We start from the raw sequence: 22,964 nt of genomic DNA, 5'->3' as shown, positions 1-22,964 counted from the left end.
AGACCCGCCCCTGCATAGTTACCAGCTGTCAGCTACTTAGAAAAGGATCCTGGGGTTATTTGTCTCTCATAAACAGTTCATAACTTCCCTTCAACTCATTCATGTCACCTAAAAGGTAAACCTGTTTCTCCATCACCTGTTCAGCTCTGATGATTCAGTAAGGACATCTCCTGGTTTCATCTTCATGTTTCCCTCTCACCACATATACAAACAGACATCATGACCAGCAGCTTTACAGCTGTGGCTCCAGCAAACATCAGCTGATAGTAGAAATTAATATTAAATAAATTTTAACAACAGCTGATCAAGCTTAAACGTGCTGCTGTTGTTTACCGCGACATCCGCTGGTTTCCTGTTTCTGGCGCAAAGTGAGCGATAAACAAACAAGACAGAAAAGCTGATCAGCTGATCATTGATCAGTTTCATGATTGAAGTAGCTGTGCAGCATAAACACACAGAATAAATCCAGCTTTGTGTGTTTTTCCATTATAGCTAAACTACGGGACAAACTGTGTTCCTTCTCAGCTCAATACGAAACGCATAATGTTTTCTCTGAATGAGGGACCATTCCATTTTTTAAGGAGCGGTTGGCAACTCTACTAACTAACCTAATGAATAAAATAAAGTTCACTATCAGTAACATCAAAGCACCCACCCAGCTGTATAGAAACTCCGTCATGCTAGCTAGCACGCAGTACGAGTTATTGTAACTGACTGTAAAAAGTCAGCACAATGAAAATAAACTCCACCTAAACTTGGTTTATATCTGACCCAGATAGACTGCAGGTCATAACTTCTTACCTGAAGTTCAGTTCACCTGACACTCGGACCGGCGGCCGCCTCAGGTCTCTGCTCCTCCTGCCTCTCCTTCCCTCATCCACCTGCTGGCCTCTGTGGAAGCTCCGCCACAGCCACCACCAAACAACTGAGTTATTTTTACACATCAGCCACCATCTGGCCAATCCATCACCTCTCATTGTTCATGCCGTTACAAAAACAAAACAAAACAAAACAAAAAAAACATCGGCCCATAAAAACGAAAAATCAAACGCAAATGATGCCCGATGGCCAGTCCAGCTATGCCTGGCCTGTTGGAACAAATGGTTTTAACTATATAAAGGCGCTTACTACAAAGTTCACCACTGAGTGTATGTCATGGCTGTCTGATCACAGTGATGTAACAAACACATTTCCAGAGGCAAAAAATGACACAGGTATTAACATTAACAGTATGAACTACTAAAACTTAACTTTTAACCTGGTTTTAACTTTGAACTGTATGTATTATTTAGATATCTTTTAGACATCACACTGTACTTGCTGTCCTTCCATCAAAAGGTTAAGGCTGAAAGACGAACAAATAAAAAATTTTGAATCACATTGAGGTTCGATTAACCTCAGTAGAATGTATCCTGACTGTGGGGGGAAGTCCATGCAGTATGCACACTCCACACAGAAAGCCCTCAGCTGGCAGCATAGTCTAAACCAGGGGTGGGGGAAGTCCAGGCCTCAAGGGCCGGTGTCCTGCAGGTTTTAGATATCACCCTGTGTTAACACACCTAACTCAAATGATTAGTACATTACCAGGCCACTGGAGAACTTCAAGACATGTTGAGGAGGTCATTTTGCCATTTAAATAATCTTTGTTGGATCAAGGACGTATCTAAAAACTGCAGGACCCTTGAGGTCTGGAGATCCCCCACCCCTGGTCTAAACCAAAAACCTTCTTATTATGAGGCAACAGTGGTAACCAATTCTTGCAATTAAATGCTTGCAACAACCTAAAAACCTAACTTTTCATGCAAATGGAAGGCTTTTCATAGACTGATGATTGACTAACCGGATTTAGTCCATTAAACTGATGGATGGTGTTTGGTGGGAATGGTACTTACAGCACTTTTCTGCTTTTGCTGAGCACTCAAAGTGCTTTCTTATTATAAGCCCCATTCACAAACCTATTTCTACACCTAAGAGCTGTTTTAAAACCTGTCTTTCACATTTCATTGAATGCTTTGCAGGCAAATTAGGATTCAGTATCTTAACCACAGATACGTTGACATGCACCTTAGAGAAACTGAGGATTGAACCACTGACCTTCTGATTAGTAGACAACCTGCTCTGCCTCCTGTACCACAGCTGCCCTGAATACCATTTTTCAAACTCTCACCACCACAAAACCTGTAATGCCATTAGGGTGTTCTTTGTGCATAACTCTGTATCTGTATCCCTACAAAATGAAAAACGATCTGAAGCAAACAGTTATGAAGTACATACTGAAATGCATATTTTCGCATTTTTATAACAGAATATGAAAAATGAAGAAATGAGCACCACTGTTGTCATGAATCTGGTGAGTCTATTTGCATGCCTGCTCGTCATACTTGCAAATTGAAGTAAATCTTAAGCCGATAGAATGAATTATCCAACAGCTTTCTGAGTGTACTCTAACTGAAAAACTCTTTCACATCACACTGAGCAGCTCATCCGTGACTCCTACTCCAGTGGCAGTATGTTTATTAACACAGGGCCTCGTCTTTCGAGTACAGCTCAGTGCCAATGCACACTGTGCATATAATCAGTAGAACAGTTGGAGTAGTCATAATAGCAGGCAAAATGAAAAAATATGCAAATTGTGTTTTGTTATGCAAGGACAAATGCACAGGGAAGCCATCCCTGTGGAATCTAATTACAGAAGTGGAGAAATGAAAGATAAAGTGATACAATGACAAATTGGTTGCATTTGTTAAAGCAAAGTTTCTGCTTGCTGTCATTTTCTGCTTTAATCCCAACTCTTTTCATGGACTTGTGGATAATAACATCCCTACGTATTAAAAAAAAAAAAAAAAAACTTTTATAAAAATGTTCAAACAGGAATGGACAGATTATCGGTTGTCATGGAAACCGAAGGAGCACAATGGGATTCAGGTGCTACGCATCCCCTCTGGGAAGGTTTGGCTTCCTGACATCGTCCTCATCAATAAGTAAGTATCAGCATTGCAACTCGCATTAGCATTAGCATTAACGTTAACATTAACAAAGACTTGAAAGGAGAACGTTTTTGATCTCTTTGTTCCATTTTTGTATTTGTATGCAGTGTTTGCAACCTTTTGTACTTACTAATTTACCCCTACCTGAGTGAAATAAACAAGTATTGCCATATAGTAAATATTTTCATATCAAATCCGTATCCATCGTACTATATTGTTTTGAAATTGGACAAATTGCATACCCCTGTAGCTTGTAGCTGCAGGCCACTGGAGACTAGGTGATGGGCCAGGTAAATTATAGTAGTGCTCATGTGTATTGGAAAAACTATATAACACAGCATTAAATTAAAGATTTAGATACTCAGAACAGCAAGTTTAGTCTTTTCCCCATATTGGCTCACGCAGACACGCTCCCATTAACACCACTGTAAATATCCCCACTGCTCCATTCATCAACACTTTATAGGCAATTAAGCAGCATGGCTCCCTAATAACTGAGCTGATAGCACCGCTCAGCTACTTCAGCTTGTGAGGCGTTCATTTGGAACCGCACGGATACACACAAATATGCACGTCCACACAAATGCAAATTTGCGCGTGCTTCTCTTGGGTTGTTCAATGCCGGCCATTTTAGCAGCAGCACTTTCACAGGGACAGATTTTTAGGAGGGCCCGGGGTAAAGACACAAGCTTCTCATTGTTCAATTATCAGAGACATAAAACTCAAACACTGTACACTGACAGAAGGCTAAATCTGTGTCTAATTGACTTGATGTCTTTGTTGTGCATTGTGTTATGAGCCCGACAGCTTAGTATAGGAACAACATTAGCGCTGCACTTACAGTCAAAGTGCTCCATAAAAAGTGTGCAAAGAATCTCCATTTAATGCCAATTACAATGTTTAGATGTGGGAGTGGAGCTAAATGTTCATATTCTACACAGCCGTGACTTTGCCTTGTCTGTCTCTTTCTAAGCTTTGTCAGAGGAACTGAGATGATAACAAAACAAAGACTACAACTGAGATGCAAACTTTGATTGCTGCTATTTTGCAACTTTATAACTTAAGTCAGCAGCATAGAGAGTTGTTATTGCTTCAGTACTCTAATAATGCCTTGGTGGTGCAGCTGCGGAACAGAGACACCTCACTGTTTGTCACATTTTAGTTTATGCTGCCTGGATTTCCTCACCAAGCCCTCTCAGCTATCTTTGTAAAAGCAAAGTCACAATAAACCATCCATCTCCAGCACAAATTAGATTACTTCCCATAGTACGGAGGGAGGGGGGGTGTCTCTGACCTTTACAGAAAAGTGAAACCAAAAAGTCATTTCTTGTTACAGTTTTACTCAATTGCTCTGTCACATTTTTGAAGTTTTCTTAAAAACACATTTTCCAAAGCAGATCATACATGGAGCAAAACACTGTATAAATACAGACCTCTGATAAAGAAAAGAAAAAGTTTTCACAGAACTTTGTGGAGTATGTTCTTAGTGCATCTATAGAAATTAAGACAGTAAATAGCAGCCAGATGTCACCAGCCTAATGCAATTGAGGAACTGATCATCAGCAAGTGTCACCGTGTCTCTAAAAAGTAGAAGTTTTGGCAGTTTGCAGGTCTGGAGCATTCAGCTGTGTGTTAACACAATGCCAAGGAGGTAAAACATCAGCAACGATCTTAGAGAAGCAATTGTTGCAACACATATAAGTGAAACTAATGACAAATGCAGGGACTTTTCGTCTAAGAAGAGTCTTATTTAACTGTTAGACAACAGAACAAATGCAATTCATTTGACACAATACAATTTGTGCTATGTTTCAAGATATGTTATGGAATTCTGTGATATGTCACCATCCATAACATACTACAGATTACCTCAACATATAACATGTGATATAGTTTGATTTATTAACCAAAACTGGCTAATTTGTATTTCATGTTTTGTTTTCAGTAATGATGGACAGTTTGATGTGGCCCTGCATGTCCATGTTCAGGTTTACAGTAATGGCAGGGTAACCTGGACTCCCCCTGCTCTGTACTGCAGTTCCTGTGGAGTCAAGGTAATTTACACAGATCTACTATGTATTTATCTTCCATCCAGTTTCATCTAAGCTTGGACGTTGTTTCCAACTCGTTTAAATGCCAGTTTTTTGTGTCTAGGTAACATATTTCCCATTCGACTGGCAGAACTGCACCATGCAGTTTCGCTCTTACACATATGACTCAACAGAAATCGACCTGCAGTATGCCCTGAATTCAAAAGGCAAGGAGATTCGGGAGATCCAGCTGGACGAGTCTTTCAGTGGTGAGCACTCATGACGTGATACATATATTCTTAAGTAGAAGTACTTCAGATGTATTTTCATGTTACTGTATATTCAAAGCATCGCATTTTTGCATAACCCCTTCTTGTGGTTTGCAAATGTGTTGCTAGTGTAATACGATTACTAAATGCGCTAAAATTAATAGAAATCTAAGCTGTGGATGTTTCTCTAGAGAGTGGTGAGTGGTACGTAAGACACAAGCCAAGCAGGAAGAACACATTTGATGACGAATATGAGGAAATGACTTTTTACCTGATCATCGAGAGGAAGCCTCTGTACTACATCATCAACATCATCATCCCTTGCATCCTGATTACTATCATCGCCATCTTCAACTTCTATCTGCCTCCCGATGCAGGTAAACACTTTACAGAAATTGCTTTCAGATCACTTGATGACTATGAATTAAAGCTCTCTTTATGTGATCGTTATCGTTATGTTATCGTAAACAAGCTCCACCTTGATGTAAAACTGCTAATACCATTTCCCAATTGAGTTTGTGTGGTCGGTTTAAAATGGGCAATCAGGCATTTAGCTAATTATAAACGGATCCAATTTCAGATTAGATAGGTGCTTCGTGGAACACAGTTGAATTGATAACCTTTAAAATGAAGGAGGTAGAAAAACAGCTTAGAGCAATCGGCTTGACTCTGTCCTTTCCCTTATACGCTTACCTTTATGTTTGGACAAGCCTGCTCATTGGGTACATTGATTGATTAGGACACACATATGCAAAATACAACCTGAGATATTAAAGTTTGACTTAGTACAAAACCCACAGATGTGCAAATATGCATGAACCTCAATAAGGTACACAGATCGGAACATAACATACTGCATTCCTGCATAGCTGCATTAATATTCATTGACATGATACTGTCATTATGCATTGATGTAGGCATGTATTTTAGTATATAAATATATTAAACATTGATAAAGTTATTATTTTCTTGAACAATGATGTAGGCCTATTTTTAGGAGTTTAAAATAGCTATAAAAAGTCATTTTAACACTCTGTAATATTTTTATTTAAATTTTTTGGAACGTGTGGGAAAAAAGTATTGCAGAAAATGTCTGATTAGGATAACTGCTAAACGTATCATAGTTTACTGACCAGTGTGTGCCATCTGCTTTGTTCACTGAAAAAAGCAACCAGGCAAGTGACCTTTAAAAACAACCACTTAGAGTCTTATTGGGATGATCAAGCAAAAGCTTCTTTTTGCTGCTCCCGTATTCACAAGTGGTCGCCACCAGAGATGTATCTGCATATTTGATTGGCGGAACTTTCTGCTGAATCGCCTTCCTGATGCAACCCTCACAGGGATTTGTGTCTCCTACTAGTCTTGAACCAGGGTCATATGAAATGACTGATTTGAACACGCAGTAAAGGGACACATAAACAGCACAGGGAATCGTAGGGTTTGTTTTTTAATCTCCTCCAGTTTTACATTAATTTTCCAGTGATGCAGAAAGAGATGCTTTGCTTCTCAGTGAGAGGCCACAAACTGCTCTCTTAACCTACCAGCTCAACCCTTCTGGGCCCTGTACTATGAAGCAAGTTCAGCATACCCAGGATGCCTTTCTGTTATCTGGATTCATTTACCCCAACGCTGACAGTCAGGATAAGCCGTCACACGGAGTTGGTTAGCAACTTGCTAAATTAACCCTGGGTCTTGGTGTAAATCGTTTGCAGCCAACAGAAAGAAATCCATGCATCCATCCACTCGCTTCCGCTTGTCCTTTTCAGGGTCGCGGGGGGCGCTGGAGCCTATCCCAGCTGTCATAGGGTGAGAGGCGGGGTACACCCTGGACAGGTCGCCAGTCTGTCGCAGGGCCAACACACAGAAACGGAAATACATTAAATTTAAATAAAAAAGTTGTCTCTAAGAAACCAAGAGACATTAGATGCTACTGGAAAACCTTAAATCTTCCTATTGCATGTGCACAGAGGTCTGAGGGATCCACCAGGACTGGTAACGCAATTCTATTGGAGAACTAAGTTGATCTCTAATTTTGCAGGAGATTAGATAAGCATAAAGCATAAATTATCATGTGATGCACCCAGGTAAGACGTGAACCACTTTTGCAGTAGATAAAACTGCAGGTTAACCCCGAAGTTACCTTGGTGATGAAATCTGGCCTCGTAGTACAGGCCTGTGGTCATTTACAAACACAGTTCGTACACAGTTTGTACGTGACCACGGAATGAACTAAAGAGTCAATGCTGTGTCACCCAATCAGCCTCACTTAGAATGGGAGAAGAATTTTTCATTAGCATCATTGCTAGTAAATTACATTCACCAGATGCTCCTCGAATCTCAGTGAGTTGAAAATGGAACAAACCTTGGCCCGGTAAAGCTTAATGAGTCGTAACACAGGAACAAGAAATGCGCTGTTTCTGACTTTCCTAAATAATTGTGTTTTTTTTTTCTTTGCAAGGTGAGAAGATGGGTTTGTCAATCAATGTGCTGCTCACCCTCACCGTGTTCCTGCTGCTGCTGGCTGATAAGATCCCCGAGACCTCGCTGGGTGTTCCCATCATCGTCAACTACATCATGTTTACCATGGTCCTGGTCACATTCTCTGTCATCCTCAGCGTGGTTGTCCTCAACCTCCACCATCGCTCTCCCAACACCCACATGATGCCAATGTGGGTCCGCAAGGTGAGCGTACATTTCAGGGTCACACAAGCTTAATTTTTGCCTGCTTGGCACATCATCATACAAGACTTCTGAAAGGAAATAATATCTGTGTCTCTTAAGAAATAGTTTTTGTCTTTCTAGCATGTGTTGTTACAGTGTCTTGCATATATACTGTAGGTTGTTCATTTGTGCCAGAACAGCCCAGAAGCACAAGCAATCTTTCTTTCTGTTGTCAGAGGTTTTGTCAGAATACCACCTTTCATTTGCATTGTGAAAATACGTTAAGGCAAGTCATTAAGTGGCCAGCATGTCTGTGAGGAGAGCTGGAAAGGACAGGGGGATATTGGGAGGCTATGTGATAAATGAAAAAAACTTCTAAACATTGAATTATCTGTCAGCAAGGAAGTAGAGCAAGCGGTAGGTTAGGACCATCAACTCTAATTAGTGTGACCCAAGAGACCATCTATCTATCTATGCAACTCCAAGGTGAGTTGCATTTCCAATTTCAACAAGACTTCAATATGTTATATGTTTTGTTTAAATTACAGTTAAAAAACACCAGATAATTGCAACAAGACATTGCACGAATGCTAAAGAGACTTTAATGTAATGTCCATATTTTTAGACACACATTTTTCCATATTAGAAATTGGTTGAATGTAGTGAATCATATATACAACCAAGCTACACCTACCAACTTCCTTCAAGCATGACTACTCCTGATAGTCACAGGCCAAGCAATGATCTTTTTAGGACACTTTTATTACAAATCTTAGAAAGTAGATTCAGTCCATTTGCAGGTTGCGTCCAGATCAACAGAATTAACTTTCTGTGAATTAACTTTATTTTGTACTCAGTCAGATGGTCATGGAATATATGTCACGACTGGGGCAGCAGCCATGTGATGTGTGGAAGGAGGACTCAAATGCAGCACTTATTCAGATGTGAGGGTGATTTATTAAGAATACCGAACATAAAGTGGGGATGGCAAAACAGAACTAAGGATGACCTAAACTGGGAGAAACTGAACCAAAGAGCAACAAACCTGAACATGAAGGGAGGACAGCAGGGAGAGCACGCAGGGGATTCACAGAGTAATGCAGAGGCAAACACACACTATAAATACACAGAGGGACACTGGGAAATCACACACACAGGTGGGAGACACAGCTGGACCTGATTAACCTGACGAGACAGGGGAACACTAACACCAGGGACCAACAGGGGGAGCACAAACCCAGAAACCCACTATCTAAAACACAAAACACAAACCATTCAAAAACAGCCCACAAACAATAATGAAAATAATAACAATAAATACACCAAACACAAAATCACTGAGTCACGGACTCAGGATCATGACAATATAAAAGGCAGAATCTCCAGACTGATCAACAGCTTCCTCATACAAGCTGTTAAAATGTTGAACTCCTGATTAGGATATGTACAGTAAATGCACTACAAGTCAAAAGTTTGGACACATCTTCTCAGTTAATGGTTTTTCTTTATTTTTAACACTTTCTACATTGTAGATACAAACTGAATACATGAAAGATATGAAGCAAGATATATGGAATTATCTAGCAAAGAAAAAAGTGATAAATAACAAAATGTGTTTTATAGTTTAGATTCCTGAAAGCAGCCACTCTTTGCTTTGTTGACAGCGCTGCAAACCCTTGGCCTCGTCTCAGTGAGCTTGATGATGAAGCTGAAATGGTTTTCGGGGTTCATTTGTGGAATTTGTTGGCTTCTTAATGTGTGACCTAAACCCAATGGAGATGGTTTGGGGTGAGATGGACCCCAGAGTGAAGGCAAAAGGACCAACAAGTGCTCAGCATCTCTGGGAACTCCTTCAAGACTGACGACCTCATGAAGCTCATTGAGAGAATGCCAAGAGTGTGCAAAGCAAAGGGTGGCTACAGGGTCAGGCTGAGTTCAGACACTAGATTGTACATGAAAAGACCAATCATGAGATGTGGCTCACAGAAAAAGTACTACCTCTACTCCATAGTACCTCTACTTCCCCTTTAGTAAATTAATTGGGGAAAAAATTTTACTAATTTAATACAAAGAAGCTTATGAGTAACCTGAGGGTTAGGAAGTATATTTCTACATTGTGAACATGCATGAAAACTAAAATCAAGACTCCACCTCAAAAAATTATATTTTACCAGCAGTTGTTAGCATCTTGAAAATGGTCACTGTCTTGTATATTCAAATGGCTAATGGGTCATCATGTTAAAGACTGTGCACCTGAAATACATGAATTAAACTTTGGCATTAATTTGGCTTTGAAAGCTGTGTTAGCGTGGGTCGAGGCAGACTACTCAATTAGGTCCACATAGTTCTCGACACTTTAAACGTCATGTTATACCATTAACCTCCATCAGTTGCTGTTGCCCCCAGTGTACATTGTGTGAAGCTAATTACAGGCGTAAGTAGCAGCTCTGTGCTTTGGTCCAAGTTCTGTCATGGTTTCAGGGTACATTCACCACAGAAAGGCTCCCACACACTGGGCAGATTTCCGTGGCTTAATTGAACTGCTTGGCGCCGGATTGATGAGGAAAAGGAGGAGCATAGATTCTGTTTCACTCCTACTCGTGGGTAATTAAAGAAACAATAAAATGTGAAAGGAAGACATTTTTGGACGCAAAACATTAGAAAGAAACGAATGATTAATTTTGTATTTATTGTTTCTGTGTTTCAAAAGCCTAATTTAAGGCTGGTCAATCAGCCACTAAAAGAACAAATATTTAAGTTTAAGGAAAAAAACTTCCTGTAATGGCCACCAGTCCTAAAGTGAGTGTGTCTCAGAGAAAATGACCAAATTTATGTAGTAGGCTGTCTAGAGCCTGTTAAATGGTGTTTGTTTCCATATCTGATTTCAATATTAATCCCTATTAATGACTAGTATGAAATGTACTGGGGTAATTTTTTTATGGCCTAAAGTTATGTTTCTCCTTCAGCGTTTGCTTGTATTCAGACACAAAGCAGCTGGCTCTTCAGATTTCTGCTACGTATGCTTTTTGTTTAATCCCATTATTGCTTGCTAAAATTTGTTGCACATTTAATATCACAGTTAATTACTGATGCACCTGGTGACACAGCTAACAGTGACCCTCCAAATATGGTCATATCCTATTTCAGCATTTCAGCCCATCTCTAGGTAGACATTAACTGTGCTGCTCTTTATTCCACCCCCATCTTGGTGGCTGAATTCAGTGTTTCGTTTTCTTTCTCCAGACAGTCACTACAGACGACTAGGACACCTCCTCCTTCTTTTCCATCACCAGGTGATGCTTTAGATGCTCTCGAGTGCAGAGCTTACGTCTCTCTGTGGTGTCTGCCCGAGCACCACACACACTCAACAGCAATACTATCAGAGTTTTAGCAGCCATTGTTGAGGAATACGGTCTTTGTAGATGAAGTGCTGCTCTCCGAGGTGCTGTTTCCTCTCTTATTTTCACTGCTCATTGTCAGCCAAGCTGTGGGAAATCAGACAGATGTCACACAGTATCAGTAAGGAAGACAGTTGAGAGACAATTGGGGATTTTCTGACATTTCTCTGCTTGATCTATGATAATTACTAACAATATTTTGAATGTCTAATTGATAGTGCCATTGTATCATTTCTATGGAAAATGTTCATAAATGTCCCAGTCAGTCCGTCTGTTTCTTTCGGCATTTCTGACTTGAAATCTCACACATTCCACTTCCACTCTGGCCTGAACAAACTCCTGAGAGAAAGATTTTCCTATAAATGCTCCATTTTCTTCACCAACGACTGTCTGTGACCATCTACTCTTTACTGCTGCTGTGGGAGTGAACAAAAATAGTAAAGTTTATTAAATTTTATTTAAATTACATTAAAAAAGGACCCTCCATCATGTCTCAGAGCTCTCAGTCAAGTCTATCAGGCTCCAGCGAGTGACTCACTGATGTGCTGCCTCGGACTGAGAGCTAGGAAACATGGCAGAAACAGCAGGTGAAACTGACGCATACTGGAAGTTGTATAAAGGCGTGGACGTTTGGTTGTAAATGAACTCAAAATCACTATTAAATTCGCTATTGAGTTTTTGCCAGTTTATGTTCCTCGCCAGGGGGCTATTATTGACATCCATCTGTCAATACTGGTGAGCCAGGAGTTCTTTCACAAAAAGAATATGAAAGCACTTCAAAGCGCAGATAGAGCAGCCATTTACAGCATTTATGATATTGATCAAGGCTAAAGTTCAACCCTGACGTGCTGTTTTATCATTGACTCCCTTGATATTGATATCAAAGGAGCTCCAAGTCCGACAGCTTCTGATGAAGACTCAACGCACTTAATTTTTATCATGTCCTATCAAACTGTTTTTTCTGTTTTAATTACACTCCCTTGTGCCCAGGACAGCCTGAATCCTTTACTGAAGTGCTTCACTGAAGCACACAGACTTATGTACTGTGTTCGAAGAAAACCTCGAAAGGAGACTTTGAAGAACTGGAAAGCATTACCCATTTAGTTTCTCCACCCACATCATTCAGCAGCAACTGCTTTCAAAGGTTATCTTACTGCAAAATTCAATATTTAGAACTATTTGTCATCTCTAATAGGCAAATACAGGGCAAGTGCACTCCAGCTGTCCCCTTAATCATGAAACACGAATCCTAACAAATGGACTTTTAATGCCAGCAAAGATGATGGATCCATGAGGTGTGAGTGCTAACAAGCTATTGACTGAAAATATACAGCAAATAAACTTCTGTGGTCTTTTTTCAGCAAAAGAAATGCACATCTACACATTCATAAATGAATGCTATGAAATGCGTTTTTTAACATCTCGAAACTGCTAAATTCTGAAGATGAGCATAGAGTTTGCTCAGACAGGCCACAAAGAAAAGCCTAGCAACAATTCCAGCAAATGAACCAATCTCAGAGCCAGTCCACAGCATCTGAAGGCTAAGCTGATCTTATATAGGGTGCACTATTTAATCTAGAGAGGGCAGGAATCACCAGACATGCCACAATATGATATTAACACAATATTTCATTCATGATTCGATATTAATGTGACTTTTACTGTGTATTGAAATAACATATATTGCAAGTTATCAACTTTTTCTAGTCCAACTTATGCCCTTAAATTTAAACTAATCAATTAGCCAATCAGACAAAAGTTATCTTACTGAGATGAGATTTTTAAGCATACCAACCAAAAACCTGCCAGAAATGTTGCATGTTGGCAATTGCATGCAGTCTTTTTCTGATAATACAGCAATTCACTGTGATAAATTGTAGAAAATCAAATACATGTTAATGTCTACATAGTCAGAAATTCAAATTTAAGTAACTTCATAGGAATAGGAAATCCCAGTATCACATTTGCAAGCTGCTTTGCCACCGCCTCCACCCCAGCTCCTGCTTCTACATTTATCACTTTATACTTTGCATGTATGTGTGGAAGAGCAGGAAAACCCTAGAACAGAGCCATGCTGACAAATATGATAAATGGTAAATGGACTGATTCTTATATAGTGCTTTTCTACTCTCCCGGAGTACTCAAAGCGCTGTATACAACATGCCTATATATAAATGACTGCGCATGGAAACATGGTGTTTCGGCAACCCTGATGAAGGCCACAAGCCAAAAGTGTTGGTCTGCAAATAAAGCTGTTCCCTTGTGTTTTAAATGTTGCTGGAGTCTTCACCTCACCAGATCATTGTCCCCCTCCACGCAGTCTTGGAAGTAGGTGAGGTTGTTCCTAAAACCTGGGGATCTCTCCACATGGAAACAGTCTTCTGGCCGAACTGTCTTTAATGGGAATTGTAAAAGTATCTCTGTTCTTCTTTGCCTTTACTCTCCACCTAGATCTTCATCCACATGCTCCCTCCTTACCTGGGCATGCTGCGGCCAAAGGTGGAGACCCCCCTGTCTCTGGAGACCGTACCCCGCCGGGAAAAAAAAGTCACTGCAATTAGCATAGCTTCTGACGAATACTTCATCCGGAAACCTGACTCTTCCATTTTATTTCCCAAACCCAACAGGTAAAGCCAGGCTTATACGTGCACATGCTTGCTCTCGTGGTTGTGAGTGTGCCTGGATTTGGTTTAGCCTGCATGTTTGAAGAAAAAGCAAATGAACCCAGAAACAGCATGTGTGAAGTGGAGCAGGTGAACAGTTGTTGATTCAGGCAAAACCCGGACAGATGGATATGAAGAGATTCCATTCATCATTAGTAGGATGAGAAGCGACTGCTCTTGTCTCTGTTATGTCTTATGGGATTCTTGAAGTGAATCACATACTGGTATATAAGTTTAATTCCATTATATATATATATATCATTAGATGCGTTTTCCAAATATTACTTTAGAAACAATACTTGTGCAGTAAAATAAGATCAAATACATTAAGAATAAACAAATTTGATTTGATGTCATGTCGAAATGGATTCAAATATATATCACTTTAGTGTCTACACAACCTTGCACTCATAGAAGTTCAGGTTTCCTCCTTAGCGCTTACCACCTCAACTTAAGACGAATTAAAATTCTGTTATATTTTAGGTGCTTTTTTCACTTTGAATTAAATTCAACAGTGTTTAAAAGCACAGAGCCTCTTGAACAGACAAACACCATATTTAAAGATACCAAATGCTACCATAATAGCAGCAGCTGCAGCACAAGAAGTAATTCCTCTCCTCTTCTGTCACCTATACGTGCACACATTTATTACATTGTGCTGCATAATATATTCTCTCAGTGAGGCCAACGAAATCTATCCAATGTTTTTTGGCTCACAATAAGGAAAAAGAAGAAGAAGAAGAAGAAGAAGAAGAAGAAAGAAGATCCCTGTTCATTAGCTATAAGGGCTTTTCTACACTACCTGAGAACATTTATTCAGAATATGAGAACCATCTCCACATTCTCACATATTTAGAGTCATGTGAAAACGAAGGTACACCCCGTTTCAATTCTAAGGTTCTATATGTCAGGACATAATTATAAATGGTTCTAGAAATATTTAAATACAAGCTCAGATGACAAAAATACAACATATTACACAGTGTCATTATTTATTTAACAAAATCAAAACCAAAATATGTGTAAAGGAAAGTTATGGATGCACTTTAGCCCACTCATTTTTTTACAAAAATACTTAATTTTTTTGTGGCAGTTTTCCTGATGAGAGAATTGAAAAGACAACGTATATAACCACATGTGAAACGCCTGTATCATCCGATAATCCAATACAAGGTTTAACTAACTAAAAAAAGAATTGGGTCCAAAAACTATTTTCAGGTTTCTCTATTCCACACGGTCAGAAGTCTGCATACAGACTCAAATTAAACACTTAAATTGTTTAATAAACGGAGATGGAGGTTCCACATTGTCTTTTAACTTAACAAGGCTCGACTAAAATTTGCAGCTGTTCACTTGGACAAGCCGAGCCAGAAAGGTTTTATGGTCCAATGAGACAAACACTGAGCTATTTGGTACAATGACAGGAGGCATGTTTAGAATAAAGGTGAGGATTTAAAGGTAACACTGTACCAGCTGTGAGGCATGGTGGTGGTAGCATCATGCTCTGGGGCTGGTTTGCTGCCAGTGTTACTGGTTGATTCCACATTAAATGCATTAATTAAGGCTCAAGTTCATATAGTAGGTTATGTCTGAAGCTCTGGTTTCCCCAGCCTCCATCTGTCATTGCTCTTAATAAACGTTTATCACATCACATCTGTTCCTTCTCCTCCTGCATCTCCATTTTCATCTACACTGAGAGATCCAGGCAGTTTGTGTGTGTTTGTATTTAAATGCACTTTACTTCATCCACTATACTTTATGTACTTTTGCTATGCCAAAATATTTTACTAAATGCACTAAAATATCTTCTTTGAAGTCTCATATTGTCACATATTGTATCGATGCCCTTTCTACTGAAGCTTAAACTGTCAAATCATCATTTATGGAGCTGTTGCAAAGAAGGAACAGATTGGCTGTTTAAGATCTCCTTCTGTGAGGTCTTTCTGACCTTTGTTTTATTCAGTGACAGATGTCTGAGTGTCAGTAATGACTACTGCCAAGGTCTTATCTTTATTTAAAGTACTCTGAGATGTTACAATATATATATATATAGCTTTATAAACCCAAACACCTCCACTGAAACGCAGTTTGCAGGTTTATATCAAAAGTTCCACAGAGGGCTGCCGATGATGTTGAGTAAAGAGCTGGATGCAGGCCAGTGTTGCACAATTTGGCAACAAATTGAATTACAGTAACCCCAGTCTCGATCCTTTGTGCATGAAAATTCTTTGACCTTCCTTAAGTAGTTACATAGGGTGGGGACCTGTATGTCTTCCCAATCAGCCATACGACACTGTCAACTAACGTGCATTCCTGCTGCTCTCACAATACACCATGAAGTTTGCTTCACAGTGTAGCTGTCCCTCAGTCTCTACTCCTGGGAGAAATTAGATATGTCTAGAGGGAAAGAATCTTTGCTAAAACAATAATGACCCACCCAAATGGACTCTGACACATTAGAGTCACTGTCTAGGTGAATGAACAGTGAGGGGGGAGGGGCTCTGTTAGAGGAATTTGATGAGACAGCAGTATCTCTCTTGGGTCCACACGTACATTCGCGCGCCTCTCTTAATTGGGTTTAGTGCATGTCTTGGCACCAGACGCAGCCAGTTTTAGTTGAATTAGTCTCCTGAATACTCATTTACTTCTCGCTGATGAAGTGCTGCTTTGAGCCGTACAGGAGGGAAAAGGGAGGAGGGGGTTAAGAGGCCACACTGTGTCTCCCCCTCCCTTTTTCCTTTCTCTCTCAACCTGTTAGGACTTCATCCTTCTTAGGTCACAGATTCTTCACCTGCCACACTCGCAGGATGAGCAGCGGTGGCAGCGCTGCGTTGCAAACCTCTAATTTCATGCAAAGAATACCAAGCAGCTGTCTCCTCTGTCCTGCCTGAGAGGTTACCACTTTTAACGTTGTGCTACACTGCCCTCTGGTGGATACCTGCCTATCTTGTCAATCTTTTTTGTTTTTTTTTGTTTTTTTGCAATGTTTTTTAAAGGAGGTGTTTAATATTTGAGGTGTTTCATAAGAAAAGCAGCTGCTCTGCCTTTGTAGAGGTTATTGAATGTCAGGTGAAAATCCATAAAGTTTTAGGCTGGAACTTAAGCAATGCTACTCAGAAAAGCACTTCAGCTGTGATGTGCTTGCATGCTGTATGACTTCGTAAGTTCATAGAAGTATAGGAGGTCTTAGTGTGTCTTTCTGCTGAAGGCAACAAGGACATAATTAATGTGCCATTGTTGAAGGACATGCTGCATGATTCCGTGCAAGAATTATTACCGAAAAATTATAGAATGAGTTATGTAATGTAAATGATCAACTGTGTGAAGCAAGACTATATCAGTGTTCAACAAGAAGTCTGAATTCCATCCTCCTGATGATAACAAGTTGAATTCATAAGAAACGGTCTGATCTGAACAGAGGTTTGTGAAATAGCCACGAAAAAGTAAAATGTTTTTATGTTCATGACAATGAATTGTTAAGTTATGTTTTTTTTTTCATGGTATTGAGCAGATATTTGAAAGTAATACATTCCAGGAGCATACATTTTTGGGGGGTAGAAAAAGAAGGAAAGTGTAAGACTTGTTGTGTTGCTAGTGCGAGAGTGTGCTGACTAACTTAGAAACACGGTCTTTCTCTTGCTTTTAAATCCAGACACATGAGAGCAGACTGATAGAAATAATGCCACAATGCCCATTTTAGTACAATTAACATTTTTGATACTAGACTGACACACTTGCTGTTGTTTGACCAGATGTTAAAGCTGGCTAACATTCATAATTATAGTGCTAGTAGTAACAGGGCATTCACACGTGTACGTTACTTCTTGGCTGGATGGCGGGAGCTCTTGATTTTTAGTTGAGCACATTTACTTCCAGATTGTCATAGCAACAGTAACTCATCAATGACAAGGCAGGCTTCAGTTAGCAGTTAGCATGATCTAATCTAACTATATATTACAAATTTTGGTCATATTTAACGACTTGTTTGATCATATTGTTATGGTGCTGATGACGAATTAACTTCTAATAACAGGCTTGTCTGAGGTTATTGGTGAGAGTCATAAAATTTCATGCATTATTTATTCAAAACAATGTTAAATACCCTTTAACAATAAATTACTCACATCATAAATACATGTATTTAAATATGTAAACTACATATGTATTAATTTGTATAAATATAAAATGTTTTGTAATTGTAAACAATTGTAAAAAAGCATTTTGGATATTTTGTTTTAACTAGTCTGAAAGCAGACATGATAATAATAAAATAAAATAAAATAATAATTGCAAATTATAAAGTTCAATAATAGTGCCTTCGAAGATTGTCTTTTTGCGATGTAACTAACTGACGTAACACATTTTTTACTTTCTATGTTTTGAAAATAAAGAAATGAAAAATAACTTGACCTCTAAAGTTAGAACTGTCACGTTAATACAGTATTTATAACTGACAGCAGAGTCACACAGGTACACACAACACCTTTCTACTAGCTTCTCCCAATAACTCCTGGCACCCAGTAGCAGCTGACAGTTGGTAACTAAGGGCAACAACTAAACACAGAAACATGCACACACACACACACACACACACACACACACACACACACACACACACACACACACACACACACACACACAGAGCAGCTTGGTCAGCCTGTGAAGGGCAGCGCCTTGTACAAACTCGCAGAGGGGGACCCGGGGAGCTCCTCTGACCTTCTCATTATTCCTCTGTGGTTGACAGTAAAGTGCAAAGGAGACGCGCAGCCCAGCTCATAAAAGCTGAGCTATTTTACAGCTTTTAATTAGCGTGGGCTGACACCTGCTCACACATCGCTACATTCTGCACGCTCGTGTGCATTTGTTGTCTTTGGGTGTTGACACTCTGTCTTTTTCCTGAATCCGTCCAGACATATATATTTACCATCACAATATTTTGTTTATTATTGATACTTTTCTGTAACATTATTATAATTGTGCTGTCATGAAGGTACCAGCCGGATGGCATATGCACAGACCTGAGGAAGTTCATTGATGGCCCCAGTAGCTACCTTGCACTACCTGATGAGCTCAAGTCAGCCATAGAGGCCATCACATACATAGCCGAGGCTCTGCAGGCTGAAAAAGACTATGAAGCGGTAAGTTTGAATGTTTGAGCACGTTTAACCTTCTAAGATCCACAAGGTCACATCTGGAGTGAAGGGCAGGGTTTGATCATTTCGAGCATTCAACAGATAAAGCTTAATCACTGAATATCTAAGTTGTCTTTAGTGATGACCCCTAACCCTAAACATAAACCAAGCAAAAGTGTTTTTGTAATGCATATCACTTAGAATGACAGTTTTCTTTGTCCCCTAATTGTCAAGATTTGAGATGACATTTTTGAGGAGAACCAACATATTATCACAGGGTTAGGGTTAGAGCTATCATTTACTTAAACCTTAGAGCATTAATATGTTTATTGTCCTTCCATTTTTTCTTCCTCTCTACTTTTTATCTGAACAACATGGCTTTAATTTCTGACGTTTGTACTGTTGTCTTTTTGTCTCTTGTGTCTGTCTGTCTTTTGCCATTTTCCCACTGTTTTCCTTTCCTTATATTCATTTTCTTTCTATCGTACCCATTCTTTCTCTTTTTAATCTCTTGTCTTTCGCTGGCCTCTTTTAGCTGAAAGAAGATTGGCAATATGTGGCAATGGTGGTGGACCGGATGTTCCTGTGGATTTTCGTCGTTTTCACCACTGTGGGCACGCTGGCCATCTTCGCCGATGCTAGCTTCAACCATACCCCTACGGACCCCTTCAAGCCCTTCTGAAGCACAGGGGTGTCTGATTTTCATGAACCATGTTGCTGGAAGTTACGAATCCCTTGATGTACATGTAGAGGAAGACAATTGTAACTGTTAAAATAAGTACAGTTTCCAATGCATTGCCTCATCACAAAACACACAATGCCTTTTTAAATTATAGCTGTACTAGTACTTAAAGGGCCAGTAACTGACAAACCATATGGATTTTATGGTGTTCTTTTTAGATTTGTAGAATTTTAAACTTTTACTGTGTTTGTTAGATTTGGGAGAAAAGCTTTCAAAACCCCAAATTCATATAATGTACTTTGCAAGCCTACGATTAGGGTTATAATTTAGGACTAAATAAGGTCTATGGTCTAGATAACCCCAACCCTAGCTCCATTCATAGGCAATTACAATATGCAATTTTTGTGTTTATATAATTGCTTTCCAAGTTTTCTCATTATAGAAACAAAGACAATAATCGGACACACAGAAATCAAAAACAGCTGAAAAAAAAACCCCAAACAGTTTTGGCTTCAACCAAAATAAATGGCTAGGTTTCCACTGTAAGGACTTGGATACCAGAATGTTAACAGGGTTACACTCTGTTGCAGACATGGACACACCCATCATCCTATGGTGAAATTTAGTTAATTTGGGGCAATAATTTTCATCGATGCTGACTCTACCTGACTCAACCAGAATTTGTAAAAGAAAACAAAGAAAATAACAATTCTGATGTACATCACATGAAAAACTACTTACATTTCACAAGTCTCCAAACTATTTAGTCAGGGTAGGTTTACCTCAGAAGATTAATCTGGCCCAAAACCTTCTCCTAATTCCAGATGTGTTGCCAGTGACAGTTTGTATGTTAAATTTTTAAAATAATTAAAATAACAAAAAATAATAAATGCATTGATGAAATTGCATGAAATGTAACTACTAAACCAATGTTAGCATACCATACATGCGTATAAATGCTACAATATAAACTACCAGCGTGGGATTTTTTTATTTTGTTATTAGCTGTAGTAGGGTTTGAAGTGTGGCTCCAGGACTGGGTGTTCATATGTGGTGTTAACACATAAACACCAAGACAAACCAGGCCCTATAATGAGCGTGCTGCAAGCCCATGTCAGAATGTGCTGGAGAGTGGCACATGCTTTGCGGTATATTTCTGCAGACACAGTAATCCTCTGCATTTCAGGCATTGGTGTATGTAACGGAGCAGCACACCAACCCCATTCATCTGCTGCACCAACAGCCAATGGAATTCCCAATAATAGAGAAGACTCGTGCCTCTCGGTGCCTCGTTTTGTCTGGACACACGCATGCTGCATGTCCCTTTTACCACACCTGTCCTCTTGGTCTTGTGCTTTCATTTTGCTTTTGTCTTTTAAATAGAGATCTGAGGGGAGAATATCAAAGGCTCCATCTGTTCTCAGAATGCTATCACCTGCCCACCCTGCTATTAATATCCCCACATGTTGGCACTGGTCACCGGACACTACTGCATGGGCTTCCCTGTTATTTCTCTGTGTAAATACACTCTCTCACTGAGATCTATTAGCGCAAGTATTTGGGGGCTGAAATTCTGCCAGTCCACGGCAGCCCACCTTGGCGACAGCACTGATAGCCCCTCAGTATTATAGACCACCATATGTGACGTTATCGCTACACTAGTGGTTGAATTGCACTTGTTCCCTTTCCCGTCTAACACATAACCTTCTATGAAAGAGTAGCTTTGAGAAGCCAGGCTGCACAAAAACAAACACAGAGGTCATTCTGAATGATGTATTCACGCTGAGAATGGCATCTCAGAGGAGGTCAAGTCAGAGGCATTTTCCCCTCACTTAAGTTTCAATCTGCTGTTGATTTATAGTTTTATGTTTTCACACTGGAAAGGCTCACCAGCATGAGGGAGAGAGGATGGAATGACCCAACTGAGAGGAGAGAAATTTAAAGGCAGAGACAGAGAGTAGGGGATGGAGGAAAGATGAACTTTATGAGGCTTGAAATATAGACATCAGCTTCGTAAAAAGCAACACGAAGGATCAGAGATAGAGCAGAATCCGGAGTTCACTCGGGGGCCTTTGCTTCATCGATCATTACGCTTGTAGACCTCGCAGCCCTCTATGGCAAAAAACATCCATCTCCATTTTTATACTTTCATCCACATCTTTTCTTGCCTCGAGCTCACATCAAACTCAGAATCAGCAATGCTGAGGTGCTTTTTACTAAGACCTCTCCATCAGTATTGGCATCACCTCCCTGCTCCTGCCAAGAAGTTTGGTAATTCTAGATTTCATCACGCCACAGTATCTGTGAAGCAGAGCCTTTCATTTTCAGCTCCTTAAATCACAGTGTGACTAAAGCCATAGTTTTTATAGGAATTTGTACCTAAAGAACAGACAAACCCCATCACTTGTGCTGTTTAGAAAGATTCTCAAAACAAGTTTATTTCATAATTTAATCAATTTAGGTTTTTTTTACCAGAACATCAACATTGTTTTAAACAGTAAAAAAAAATATATTTCACTATTTCTATGAACATAAATATAAATAAGCATAGCATTAACTGATGGAGGTCACAAAGTCAAACCCAGTCTACAATCCCTGCAGATCAGCTGATACTGTTCTATGCACCCAACTTTGCAAATCTCATATATTGTAGGGATTAAACTTTAGCCTGTCTATGGTTGCTGTGACACTGCAAGTTGCTTTGCAGCCCCCCTCCACTCCTGCTCTTCCTCTTCATGTTGTAGCTGACTTAATCAGTGTCAAATCTGTGAATGCCTGCTTTTGTCTGTATCTCTGTGCCACTTCCTTCCTTCTGTGTGGAGATGACCTTTCTAAATGTTGATGGGTTTGTACGCCATGTCACGCAAAAAACGTTGACGCACATGGAAATAACAATCGTCTTTGACAGGCACGGCCTTGAAATATTGTTTTGGTTTAAAATCATTTTTTATTTTTAAATTGCATAATCGATTTTGCTACTTTTGATTTGTAGGAAAATTAGACAATAAATTCAGTGTTTGTGGTGGTTCGTCGCTGTCTCTCTCTTTATATTCAGGATTACTCAAAAAATGGTGGATCTGCGTAAAAGATGGGCTTGGAAGGATTCTATATCAATGCAAGGACACAGACAATATTAAGCTGA

General features: G+C 39.6%; 1 protein-coding gene across 1 annotated transcript in view; it reads left to right on the top strand.

Moving 5' to 3' along the window:
* chrnb1 (cholinergic receptor, nicotinic, beta 1 (muscle)) overlaps positions 1-22,850 on the top strand; it is a 28,335-nt gene extending 5,485 nt beyond the window's left edge. Inside the window, exons 3-11 of the mRNA XM_026161599.1 lie at positions 2,306-2,350; positions 2,872-2,981; positions 4,933-5,041; positions 5,142-5,286; positions 5,478-5,663; positions 7,745-7,968; positions 13,797-13,972; positions 18,999-19,146; positions 19,676-22,850. Coding sequence (XP_026017384.1) covers positions 2,306-2,350; positions 2,872-2,981; positions 4,933-5,041; positions 5,142-5,286; positions 5,478-5,663; positions 7,745-7,968; positions 13,797-13,972; positions 18,999-19,146; positions 19,676-19,822 — 1,290 coding nt within the window. The 3' untranslated portion in view covers positions 19,823-22,850. The remainder of the gene's footprint in view (positions 1-2,305; positions 2,351-2,871; positions 2,982-4,932; positions 5,042-5,141; positions 5,287-5,477; positions 5,664-7,744; positions 7,969-13,796; positions 13,973-18,998; positions 19,147-19,675) is intronic.
* The last annotated feature ends 114 nt before the right edge of the window (positions 22,851-22,964 follow it).

Source organism: Astatotilapia calliptera, chromosome 3, assembly GCF_900246225.1.
Source record: "Astatotilapia calliptera chromosome 3, fAstCal1.2, whole genome shotgun sequence".
NCBI lineage: Eukaryota > Metazoa > Chordata > Actinopteri > Cichliformes > Cichlidae > Astatotilapia > Astatotilapia calliptera.
Note: the sequence above shows the minus strand (reverse complement) of the source record. Positions and strands in the feature narration are given on the sequence as shown.